This window comes from Amphiura filiformis, chromosome 2, assembly GCF_039555335.1.
Source record: "Amphiura filiformis chromosome 2, Afil_fr2py, whole genome shotgun sequence".
Lineage (NCBI taxonomy): Eukaryota > Metazoa > Echinodermata > Ophiuroidea > Amphilepidida > Amphiuridae > Amphiura > Amphiura filiformis.
In genome coordinates, this window is record NC_092629.1 from 29823526 (window position 1) to 29837488 (window position 13963).

The 13963-nt window shown below is 33.9% G+C and overlaps 1 protein-coding gene across 1 annotated transcript; it reads left to right on the forward strand.

The window, feature by feature from the left end:
• Window positions 1–1804: 1804 nt before the first annotated feature.
• Window positions 1805–13297, forward strand: LOC140146068 (uncharacterized). Its single transcript, XM_072167813.1, has 5 exons — window positions 1805–2288; window positions 6239–6659; window positions 7294–7350; window positions 8849–9148; window positions 9869–13297. Exons 2-5 carry the CDS (start codon window positions 6393–6395, stop codon window positions 9944–9946), a joined length of 702 nt encoding a protein of 233 aa, XP_072023914.1. The 5' UTR covers window positions 1805–2288; window positions 6239–6392; the 3' UTR covers window positions 9947–13297.
• The last annotated feature ends 666 nt before the right edge of the window (window positions 13298–13963 follow it).

Here is a 13963-nt window from a genome sequence, read left to right on the forward strand (position 1 = left end):
AAAGGGAATAAGTGGCACCTAATTGGAATTATTGATTGTTCTGTTTTAACGAGAAAGGTACGTGGAGTATGTCTAGTATGTCTGGAGTATGTGTAAGAACTGTACCGTCAAAAAAAGTATTATTTTGTACTTTAATGCAAAACAGAACGGAATAGTATAATGTAGCTGCTATCACATGTTTTTTGAATATTGAAAATTGACTTCTCCGTTCTGGAATTGTAACAGTTTCAAAATTACACTTTATTTTTAATTCAGTCCTGAAACATAAATAAGCATTAATGCCTAATACCAGTGATCAGTGCTGAATGGATTCAAAATGAGCTGTCATCGTAATTGGGCTATTCCATTTAAAATCCACACTACCCCTGTGGAAGATTTAGCTAAAGTCTTCCACAGAGGTAGTATGAGTTTTGAATAGAATAGACAATAATGGGTAACTTCCATTTGAAATACTCACTCCAGTTGTGGAAGATACTATGTAAAGCCATAAGACAGGGGGAGTGTGGGTTCAAAATTAATTAACCCTGACCAATTACATTTGAAATACATGTACTCCCCCTGTGGAAGATATTTCCAAAATCGTCCACAGGGGTAGTGTGGATTTTAAATGGAATAGCCCAATGATTTATATTTCAAGAACGAAACAGTCAATTATCAGAGTAAAAATCATGGACGTTGTGGTTCAGTTTTAAAAAGGTCAGTCAGGTTATAGGTTAAAGAAATATGGGCAAATTATAAATAATGTTCTTGCAATCCCACTGTAAAATATTTTTTTGCTATATTATACTATACATTGTTAAACTATCTCAAGAGATTGTGTAGTTTTAAATGTTCTTGCAATTCCATTGTTAGATACTTTCTTAATGCATTCCCATATATATATTGTCAAGCTTCGTGAAGTACCAATATTTAAGAAGATAAGCTTGCATATTTTAAACAACCCCTTGACCTAATGATATAATGTTCCCAGTGCATATCATATACCTACCAATAGTAGGAGTGGGTGGCTATACCACTATTACCAGGTCAGAAATACACCTATAGCCCGCGGAAAATTTCTGTGACGTGAAGTACAGAATTTATACTGGGCTTGATTATATTACCCACTTAATGCACACAGATTACGTCCGCTGTCGTAACCATTTTACGTTAAGCTACTAGTATATCCTCCATGTATAACGTATAACTGACAAATAAAGTTGTATGGAAAAATCATAAAATGTGTTTACAAATATTAATTTGTGTGACCATAATTAAAAATTTATTTGAAAAGGTATATTAATATAACGTGTTGTGATCGGATTGACAGCCTCGTCCCCATCCTTATTTTATCCATATTCATAGCCTACTGTTAAACACGTTTTTCATTCTAAACCTCAAAGCGCTCTTAAAACGATACACTCGTTTTTGAATTCAAACTATTCAGATGGGCACAAAACAGATTTCTCTTAAAAATTAATAGGACATTCTCATCAAAAAATATTAATTTATTTATAAAAGTAACAATTGAACTTTATTGGTTGATTATATCTCATATAAATGGTTAAATAATCTCTGGTTTGGGAAAATGTAAGCTGTAGATTAATAAAAATGTTTCACAATGGTAATCCTGTAACTGGTAAAAACTACACTATTTTCAATCAGATAAAATAATTATTCTTTGAGCCAAACCTTCTGCCAAGAACCATCTCAAGAAATATTCGCAGATTTTAAAAAAATGGTTATTGATCATTTCGATTCACACGCCATCTTCGTTCAACTGTATTGCTATCACAGAGAAAAACCGTGTAATATTTCGCGCGCACAGATGCTGTCTGCAGACGAGATACTGTAATGAAACGGGTATTTTTGTTTTTGCAACAGCGACCTATCCACCGTGCATATGATGCTGCTTCTCGAAAATACCTATACTATGCTTTAGGATAAATCTATAATGAATGTGTGTGTTTGTATGCTAGTATATTGGGGTTCATCGTATGAGTGATTGAAACGTCCGCATATATTTCGAATAGGATTCAATTTAACAGGCTTCGACATTAAATAATTCACCATTATCATCAGTCAGCACATCATTTTGTCATGATGTAAGAGTGTTATATCTCAGTTTCATCTACTGTGCTGTCAACGAGTGAGGACAGCGTTGGTTGGATATGTGTGGGTGACTACGACTCGATAGGAAATTAGATTCACCAGAGTATCTGCAGACGATAAAGATGGCTGCCTAGCTACTAGGGTTGGCGCCTTAATGCTGTGTGGAGCAGAAAGTCACAAATAAATAGATTATTTCGGTGAGTACATTATTAGTGAAGTGGGGAATACTTACGTCTGTGCAATTGTACATACAGATGTTGAGCATGTGTATGCATAGCATCTGGGAGTTTTCTTAATGTGTATAATTTATTAAGGGTGCAATGGGGCTCCCCGTAACCGTTTTGAAAGATAAAAACAAATTCGTAAGAAAAGCAAGTCTGCTTCTGATTTATTGTGATTGTTATTATTATAAATGAATAGTTTTATTATATGTATTACTATTTATTTTTGTTACTGCTACTATTTAATATTGTTTATTATTATAATACCTTTTTTTTTACTATTAATAATATCTACTATTATTATTCTTATTCCTATTATTATTATTATTATTATTATTATTATTATTGGTCTTATTATTATTATTATTATTATTATTATTATTATTATTATTATTATCTCCCTTCATCCACACAACACACATTTCAATTACGATTACCAGTATTTTAACAACATCTAGTGTGTGAATGAATTAAGAAAGTATTTAAGTATGATAATGCAAGTGCAGGTAAAACTGCAACACAATATTGATAAATTCCCCTATGTTTGTTTACAATGCCCTATTAGTTTGCAATGGTATTGCAACGACAGATAAAGCTACACTACTACTGAGATTGCACGTGTTTAAAAATATATATTATCTGAATTGATTAAGAAAGTCTTTTGCAATTAATGGTATGAATGCAAACATAGCTTTTCTATTACAATCCTGTTCAATATATTATCTGAATGAATAAAAAAAAAAAGTAGTTTATAATGGTATTGCAGGTGCAGGTAAAACTACACCGCTATTGAGATTGCTTGTGTTTGTTTAACAATAGCTATCTTCTGAATGCATTAAGAAAGTATTTTACTGGGGTAATGCAAGTACTGGTAAAACTACACTACTGTTGAAATTGCTTGTGTTTGTTTAACAATAACTATATTCTGAATGCATTAAGAAAGTATTTTACAGCTAAAACTACACTACTATTGAAATTGCTTGTGTTTGTTTAACAATAGCTATCTTCTGAATGCATTAAGAAAGTATTTTACTGGGGTAATGCAAGTACTGGTAAAACTACACTACTGTTGAAATTGCTTGTGTTTGTTTAACAATAGCTATCTTCTGAATGCATTAAGAAAGTATTTTACAGGTAAAACTACACTACTATTGAAATTGCATGTGTTTGTTTAACAATAGCTATCTTCTGAATTCATTAAGAAAGTATTTTACTGGCGTAATGCAAGTACTGGTAAAACTACACTACTATTGAAATTGCTTGTGTTTGTTTAACAATATCTATGAAAGTATCTTAAAATGCTAATGCGACAATGGTGGTATTGCACAGGTAAAACGCCGTTATTGAGTTTGTCCGTGTTTGTTTACAATGGTGATGTATTTCTGTAGTAAACTAAATAGCAAAAGAAATAAATACATACTATTGCACAGGTAAAACTACACCTAACTAGCTATTGAGATTGGTTACAGTCTACAGATAGATCAATTAATATTGATCAATCGTTGAACAATTTGAACAATTCGTGAATGATATGGTGGTAGCTTTTGCATTTATTTATTTATTTATTTATTTATTTATTTATTTATTTATTTATTTATTTATTATTTATTTATTTTGTCCAAGTAAAAATTTAAGTTTTTAGAATATACATGTACAAATTTCCATAAATTAAACACCAATATATTATTCAAAGTTCATTAAGGAACTCAACTACAGAGAAATAAATAAATAAATAAATAAATAAATAAATAAACAAACAAACAAACAAACAAACAAACAAACAAACAAATAAATAAATAAATAAATAAATAAATAAATAAATAAATACAAATTGATATGGTTTGGTTAGTGATACTTTTTACATATGTTTATAAATAAATAAATAAATAAATAGTAAGATATTAGAGTGAAACCATCACTAGATACAATGGCCAACTATAAAATATAGGAGTGAATTATACAATCATACTAGTGAAATTTTAACACATAACAATACAAATTTGTTTCGTGTTTATGGTTTAACCCATCCACACTCTTCAGTTACAATGTGGATGATGACAAAGAATACAAGCCTTGAGTTTTGAGGCACGCATCTAATAATGATAGTTTAATTCCCTCTCGTACGCGCCTCAAAACTCAAGGCTTGTATTCTTTGTCATTATCCACAATGTAACTGAAGAGTGTGGATGCGTTAAACCATCTACCCGAAACAAATTTGTATTGCTATGTGTTAAAATTTCACTAGTATAATTATATAAATAAAAAAATAAATAATTAAATAAATAAATAAATAAATAAATAAATAAATAAATAGCCACTGTTCGTAGAATACAAGCTGATGCATATAAGTTCAATGGTATAACAATTTTACTATTATTACTATAGCGAGAGAATCGACAAAATCAATAGTGAAGTAACAATTAATTATATTTGCTCTGGGTGAATCACTAATACTTTAGTACACTGAGTTACAAATTAAAATCGGTTGCCCATAGACATATGTTACTTATTTAACATGCTGTATTAAATAATGTTTGGTTTGCGTACGTGCAAAATTTCATATGTATGCAATCATGATAAGCAATCTCATTTTTTTAAAGTAATAATTTAAACAAAATGATTAATAATTTAATATAAAAATTTTAAAAAAATGGTATTCATATCTTCATATCTTTGCTAGCAACCATTCTCATAATATAAACATCAAACTGTATATCCAATACTCCAATAGCTGTTATGTGTTAAATATGAACAATATAATACAGTGTATTGTACATATTTAACACAGCAGCTATTGGAGTTACGACGTTTTGCCAGAACAGCGATGATGTGCACCTGCAATAACATGAATCTTGCCCTAGTCCCCTAATTTTGACTTTTATTCAGTATCTGGTCACGTGATAACGATTTAGTGAATAGGGCAAGGTCCCGGTTCCTGTCATTTTGTTACGCAGCCTTTCTGGAACAATCTACAAAGCCCTTGTTTACGTGCAATCCGTAATAGAAATAAGTTGATTTGTATCGTGACGCGTACCAAACTGCTTCATTTTCAATACCCAACTAACTACATAGGATAAGAACCATTAACAACATACTGATATCCACTAAAAGGGCAAAGTATCATTTTGGACGTATTTTCTTATTTCTCTCGTAATAAAGCTTTTTTCAGGTGATTTTTTTCCTATTAACAACAACAACAATGAAGGACTATTCTAAAGCGTTAAATAGCTCTTTAACCATGCTTGGCTTTATGGCTACATATACCATTTTTAAGATATAGTTTCGTATTTCAAAATATTATTTTAGCACGCATATCATGTAGGCTATACCACAGTGATAAATAATATTGACCTGATGAAATAGTAAAAGAACAAAATAATATTCATTTTTTAAATACAATTAAATTAAATAAGGCGGATAAATGCCTTAGTTGCTACACGAAATATACAGATAAAAAATACCCGTACCAGCTCATACCAATTGAAATAATATCCGCATAAGTTGAACTCGGGAATGAACCTCGCAATACAGTACCGAGTATGCTAATATGCCATGCCTACGGGCAATAATGGTTAAATTTCTATATGCGTGTGTTATGTTCGTTGGTTGTATATAAGGTCAATAATGAACAAGAAAAATATCAGAAATGTTAGAAAATGTGTTTCAGTTCCTCAGACAAAATTGGTATAAATTAGACTGTAATAAGTTGATTTATTTCGTAAAAACATAACACGTCATGACCTTTAACAATTGCGTTGGATATTTTAACATGGTTAATCCGACCACAAAGGAACCTATTTCCAGTACATATTTATCGCGATGTTGAAACCCATCGTTTCTTGTTACGTTTGGTGTTTATTTGTTTGTTTGTTTGTTTGTTTGTTTTCTTTTGATCATTCATTAACTTTTTTTGCATTCATCTGTAGGTTCTGCTAGTGTATACATCGACATCCGTATCGTAATACAATCATTGTAACTACATCCGGGTTATCTTTGCTACTAATATTCGCTGTTAGGAAATTATCAGCGCATCCGTTATATACACGCTTGTCAACAACAATAAACAACAACAAACACACAATGGGGATAGACTTCAACATGCAAGATAACAGCCAAGATGAGAACTCATCGGATGAGAATCAGAATCAAAATCAAGAAGATGCAGAACAACAGAGACAGAATATGAATATTAAGCGAACATTGCAAGGAGTAACAATAATGTTAGCTGTGTTAGCCGTACCACATCTCGTTAGTGGGGGATTGAGTGTTGTTTTGGGTGTGATTCTTTGCAGTAGGGCGCCCATATGGTTTGCACATACCATATCACCTATATGGAGTGGTGCAATAGTAAGTAGATACGTCTATTTGGCTTACTAGAGGCAATGACGTCATTTGAGGTACAAACACGCCAGTTTTAGTTTAACGCACGAGATTTAATATTGCGTCCAGTGAAACAAACCATGGACGAAAAAGATAACAGAATGCGTTCAAGCAGTCAAAGTCTCAGCATCACCCGATAATAAGGGCCGATTGTTCCATGAAATGCGACAGGCAAAACTGCGACGTACTTACCGTGTATTTTACGGTCTATCGCGTAATCGTGAAGGTAAGCAACGCTCTATCGCGTATACGCGAATGCACACAACGCTGGCGTGATTGTTAGACATTGTAAGACACGGCACGATCGAACAATTGGCCCTCATGAATATGCGAGAATTCACAGCATACAATGCACGGGGACTTTGACTGTTGATACATGGTCTGTAGTAGTCTGTGAAACAAACAATCAAATTGGGCTATTTCAGTTGCAATCCATATCCCCTATGGAAGGTAAACTTAAATACACACTCCCTATGTGGAAAATTAAGATCATGTCTTCCATATTTGGTGTATGGATTTCAACTAGAACAGCCCATTAATATCATTATTCAGATGGTAACATGTAAAAAGATTGTCTTTACATTATATTTACACTCCGCAGATAGCTATATGTGGGCTGGTTGGTCTTATAGCAGCGAAATCAAAAACAGTATACACGGTAAGAATACACACAAAGGTGATGTTTTTTCTATATGCGAGGGTCATTCAAAAAGTTCTACCTCAATCGTCACATCTCTGTTATCTTACGTGCTAGGAACTGTGAAAATTACCCATGGTTATACTGTATATAATCTTGGCTACAAACTAAAAACTTAATTGATTAACATGTGGTTTTTGGTTGTTAAGATATGTTGGTTAAAGTGATTACAGATTTGGAAGAAAGGCCAATTTTGATTATTAAAAAGGTTGCCCATATCTATTTGGAAATTCAATTGAGGGCAAGCAAACAATTTTTTTGGCCAAAGCAATGTGCAGTCGATAGCTCGTACATATCCATGTAAGTGTGTTGTCCCAACCAATTGAATTACATTAACTCTGTTCCGTTCCCAAATAACCCATACACTACTTGTCATAATAGCTTCATATGACTAATAATAATAAAGGCGCACTCTGTGTATCAACTATACAATTACGTTTTTAAGAGGTCATATCTCATCTTAAGGGATCGGATAGCGACGTTTGCACAGTATTTTGTGTGGGACCTGAGAGCACTTCCGACACGCCAAATTGCATTCTAAATACGAGAAATGTCCTTCTGATATGAAATAATTTAGATTTTTTTTTGTGAGATTCGCGAATTATTCAAAATTGATATTTTTGACATTGAAGATATACATTTCCCCCCAAAAGACTAATATTTTTAGGTCTCTGGGGGAAAATGTATATCTTCAATAGGAAAGGTTAACATTTTCAAATGATGGTCGGCTTTTCCTCCGCGCTACATAAACTGTAAGTATTTATCATTAGATTGATAAAGTTTACTTCGAGGACTGTTAAATGTCAAAAATATCAATTTTTAATAATTTGCCATTCAATTTGTATTAGCTTATATCGCGGATTTCAAGAAATAAAATTGATATCAGAAGGACATTCCTCATATTCAGAATGCAACTTTGTGTGTCTGATGTCCCACAAAAAAATATGTAAAAACGTCGCTATCATAAGAGGTCACATGGGTGTGTGCGTTAAAAGACAGATACCCTCTAGATACACACCTCCAGAGGAGGAATTCTGACACATTTCCCAACTTAATGATGTCGGTGTTTAATTCAATTAAGACGGTACACGTCAGCAGGCGCAAAATGTGCGTTGATATAATATTACAGTGGTGTGGTAGGTGCTCTACTATAAAATGTAACATTCTTTGATAGAGTTGGGCTCGAAGTATTTTAAAGTGGTTACTCTGGTATTAATTAGACTAATTGATGATTAATTTTATCGCTCTCTAAAAACTATTTTGATTGGTTACAAAGAGGGATATATCATCTATTGTGCCAATCAGAGATATGATATGAATAATCAGCAGCGCTGAAGGGGATTGGGATGAAGCTTAAAATTCCTAAAAAATCTATAAACTCTATTTTGATTGGTTACTCAGTTGATTATATCACATAATTAACCAACCAGGGGCTCTGTTTAATTTGCCTTACTTACAGATCTTATGCTTTACGGCCGCTTCAATGGTTGCCCTTATTATAGGCATCGTTAGTCTACAATTGCTACGTCTAGGATTAGTCGATCATACCACAAGTGGACAAACATTTGTTAAAAACAAAAAGGACAGATACGTTATTGTGGCTCTGGTTGCTATGTCCATCGCATGTGGATTTGCAATGATTTCTCTAGCAGGAAGTGTTTTTATTGCTAAATATATGAAGAAGATGCAACGGTTCTTGAAAAGAACAACGATGACAAAGGCGCAAATGATTGCAGATCGTCAGGAGCAACTAAGAAAGGTTGGTGTAAAACTTAATGTAAGACATGTCATGCAAGAAGCCGTGTCTTCAACAATAGAAAACATACAAAATAAAACCATAATGTGCCTTGCCTCAAGGCACTATAGACACATGTTCTCAATTAAGACATGTCTTCAGCGAGTCACGTCTAATCAGAAGAAATAAAATCAGGATGTGTCCCAAAAACCGGTTTCAATTGACATGGCGTGGAGACATGACTTTGTGTGACGTGTCTTGCATAAGGACATGACTTGTGCCTATAATACAGACAATGTCTTATATTGTGTCTTCAGGTAAGACACGTGTTTCTATTGTTAAAGACATGTCTAATTTCAAGACACCAGACAAGTCTCTATCGCAAGACACCATTTTTACAGTATAGACAGCCAGATTATATATCAGGTCTCTTGTTGAAATTGTTATTTTTGTCTGCTTCCCATTGGTTAATTGATAAAAGGCTTACGGCAATATCATCCAACATACACACAATTATTTTAAAGACATTTTTGTGTGTTTGTTCAATCTGATTCAAAACTCTAGTAAATAGATATTCGAAAAAAAAGTTTTGATTTAAACATTAAACATTTCCATGCAGAATTATTGGACTTTCCTTGAGAGAATGGGCCATAAAATCTTATTTGCTGCTATTTGAATTATCGCTAATGTAACTCACACTGTAAGGGCATCACATCTAACTAATATCTTGGTTTTTTTCCTCAGCAAAAAGAGCAAGAGAAGAAGATCATAGAGAAGATGGAGAAAGAGCAAGCTCGAACCACACGCTACCATCGCATATGATGACAACATCACTTCGATCCACACGCTACCATCGCATATGATGACAACATCTCTTCATTTTACGTGGAAAGTTTTAACTTGATCGTTTGTGGCAATGTATGATCAACAGTTACATTCCCATTACTTCAAAAAAGTTGACATTTGTATCATCAGAAACTTTGGACTACATCATGATTGTGTGCATAAGCTTTCTTGAAGATTCGGTCCTTTGACACAGATATTGTATTTACGGGCTGTCTTTTACCAGTCCGTAGTCTTTCGACAGCCCGTAGTCTTTCGGCAGCCCGAAATCACAACACAGAAATCTATAGGACGCTGTAATACATGATCTTATGAAAAGTGACATTATAAAGTTCGTTCAATCTGACATAATAAATTGAGAGACAGAAAATCAAGACTCAGCGGGGATTGAACCCCGGGCCTCACAATTACCGGTCGAGAGTTGTAATACTGGACTATAGTATACCTGGGTTAACAGTTTGTACACGGGTAATCTTACGCCGTCAAACGTGGACGATGTTTAGGACTATACAAACGTGGACGTTCGAATCCGTACTCAATCAACATACCGAGGACGTTTTTGTCGTTTTTTCTGTATAGTGTTGTGGTTATGGAATTTAACCTATTAACTGCGGACGTTATCTCTTACATGACGATAGAAGACGTATTTCGTATACGTTATACGTGCAATTGTGGTCGTTTGCAGACTTCCACTAATCGAGGACGGTCCCCATTGCCGAGTGGTCGTCCACGGTTGGAATGTAGAGTGCGTGTGATTGAAGGCGTTTGCACACGCACCCCGTCATGATTGCACACTCTCTCATTGTGTTTTAGCGGCCAACATGCGAGTTGCATTGATGAAAATAGGCGAATGCACAATAGTTGCACACTGCTCCAATATCCTGTCGATTTCACATGACCTGCATGGAAATGTTCTTTACATGAAATAAGTATGATTAGGCTAATAAATCGGATGGAAGGTATCACTTGTAGTGGCAACATGCGCCTACTAGTATTCCAGTGCTTACATAATGGCGGAAAGACGGGAATCCAAAACTTAGGTCCATTCAGTAAGCCATGTGAAATCGACAGGATATTGAATGAATGTCCAACTCACAGTTTGCGGAATTCTGCTTTTTTGCAGCAACTTGAATGTTACAATACATTTGTGTAGTGTGTATAAGTATGCATAACTCTGAAATTCTGGAGTATGACCTAAGCTATCACAATGTATTATTAGGCCTATACTATTATGTAATGCATGCGATGTGATCAAATCACAAGAATGCGATAAGTTTCGTTAGCGTTCCCCACTTAAAACTTTTTTATATTGTGCTTGATCTTAGCTACAGACCCGTAGCCACTTTTCATCTTATGCTGTTCAAGAAAGTCAATATTTAGAAGGGTTAAGGCAACTTTTTAATTTAAGTTATTTAAGTTTATCTTCGGGAAAAAGGTCCACCTGTGAGAAATGTCGCACCCGCGCAAACAAATACTGGCTACGGGTTTTCTTAACCCAGCCAACACAATAATTTTCCTAAACGTTAATTCAAAACATTTTAAGAGCATTTAAATTAAAAGGTCATGTAAACGAATTTGAAACGTTATTGTAAAATATTTTGGGCAAACATTAAAACATTTTCTTTAAAACGTTTTGTGTTTGCTGGGAAGCTACATGGCGTATGTGTTGGCTGCCAAAGAATAACACAGAAGTTAATGTTTATTTATAAAAAAAAATATTTTAAGCAAACTGGTTTTAAAACAATGTTTTAACTGTGGTTAAAACATTGCTGACAAATATTTGACGAGTCGTTGGTATTTCATACACTAGATGCAGTTTGCTCTATTCTTTAATTTCTCACCTTTCTGTTGTCTCGTAAGATCTACTTTTATTTGAGTGTAAAATCAATGCAATATGTGATAATAATATTCAGTCTGGAACATTTCCAAATATGGAACATGAGCAGGCCCTATTGCAAAAAATATCATCCTAAGACACGGTTGTTTGAAACAAAAATTAAGATAAATAGCGCCATCAGTGTTCAACTTTGCTTAAAAATTAATACAGTTCTACATGCCATCAAACAACCGTGACGACAATGACTGCAGCAATGGTGTAGCGTGAACGTGGGTCATCACATTGGGGAGGGGGGGGGGTGCCGACCATGATTGGGTGGCACCGGATCTGATTGGGGGGAACAAGCCGTTTTTCGGCAATTTTCCTATGGGATTTTTTAAAATTGCCCCCTATGACGCTACGCCACTGGGCTGCAGAGAGTTAACCTCTCCATGTGGTCAATGTGATTGGACAAAACACAATGTAAACTAATGTCTGCACATGACTTTATCCAGTACATACACACTATCATTTACTGTGGGGGCTAACTTTTTGGTTGGTTTCATTTTAAATGGATACGGTAACACGTTTAAAGCTTCATCTAATCTAAATCTGAAAGGAGAACCAGCTCTAGTCATAATATGTAGATCCCAATTATATAGTGTCCGTTGCAATTCAGATAGAAATGTCATATTTTGAGGAGTGCAACATTTGCCATTTATTTTCCATGTTTGGTGTTGTTCTGGAACCTATAATTGCTATTGTATTTGAAATACATGCACTCTCTATGGAAGACATGACCTTAATTTCAACACAGGGAGTGTAAATTTCAAATGGGGCTACCTGAATAAGTGACCCCATTTGAAATCTACACCCCCTGTGTTGGAGTTTAAGATCATATCTTCCATAGGGGTACAGTATATGGATTTCAACTGGAATAGTCCTATAGCAAGTAGTATTTTGATGTTATTTCAAGTATACTTGTATATTATATGAGCTTTCATTGCTACACGAGCATATCAATGTGTGTATAATAAGACATGTGATTTAGAGAAATGCACAGCATTTTACGAGTAGGGTTTGTAACATATTTTGTCACCATCGTTAGGAAAATGATATTGGTTAAATGTTGTAATGTGAATATAGTAAAGACAGCCAATATCAATTTTTCTATTCAAATACAACTTTTTGCTCATATTATATTCTTAAAACTGTTGGTGTTGATGGGTTTTAATACTACATCTTCGGACAACAGCAGCTGCAACTACCTAACAATAAATCATTCAAAACATGAAAATGGGCACTTTTTGAAAGAAATTAGCCAATTGTAACTTTACTTCGTGTCATAGAAATGTTTAAAACTATTTCTGGTATTCGTATAACAGAGAATATGTGTGTTTTGTAGATCAAAGATATAGAGGTTGTGAAGATGTATGATAGTTGATATGAAATAAAATATTTCTGACATTTTGTGTAATTTCAGTGTTAACATGGTTTAGTTTGTTCTGTATTTTTAAAATCATGTAGGCCGACCTGAATCAAAGTTATTCAAACTTACGGTTTGACATACATGAATAATTTAACTCATTTTTATTATCCATTTTTGTATTGTTGCATATCTAACTAAAATGTGAAAGAAATGAGTGTTAAGTTTGCGATCTCTTTTAACGTGATAACTTTTTTTCGTATATTGTGAGCGGAGAATACAACGAGCTCTTTCTAACGAAAAGCTTAAACAACAAAGATGAATGTCTTAGTGTTACGGGTTCATTGTGTTTGCGTTAAAACAAATTCTTTCCGAGATAAAAAATATGGGAAAGGTAATTTTATAGCCTAAGTGGAAATTTTAGACATTATTTTGTATTGTATCTTTAAAACTGATGATGATAAGTACATGAAAGTCTACATATATTACAGATTGTTTTTACAAAACCAAGAGATTAGTGGTGAAATGATGGTAAAAAATCTCACCAACTGACCTTTCATCCGTCTAGATCAGTCGGATTTCTTCAGAGTTGTGAAGCTCTGCTACATCGAGAACCAGTGTTGCTAGTCCTTATATCACTTTGTAACAGAGGGTTGTAGATATTACTCAGATTGTATGTGCCCTCGTCTCGGTTCATGGTGTTATTTATTGGTCTCCTCCTGATCCATATGAATTCCTTTATCCATCGCTTGAT

What these genes read in the sequence shown, in the direction of transcription:
- LOC140146068 (XM_072167813.1), top strand. Translation starts at nt 6,393, where the DNA reads ATGGGGATAGACTTCAACATGCAAGATAACAGCCAAGATGAGAACTCA. An exon ending in CTATATGGAGTGGTGCAATA is followed by an intron (nt 6,660 to 7,293) that starts GTAAGTAGATAC and finishes TACACTCCGCAG; the next exon opens with ATAGCTATATGTGGGCTGGT. An exon ending in AATCAAAAACAGTATACACG is followed by an intron (nt 7,351 to 8,848) that starts GTAAGAATACAC and finishes CCTTACTTACAG; the next exon opens with ATCTTATGCTTTACGGCCGC.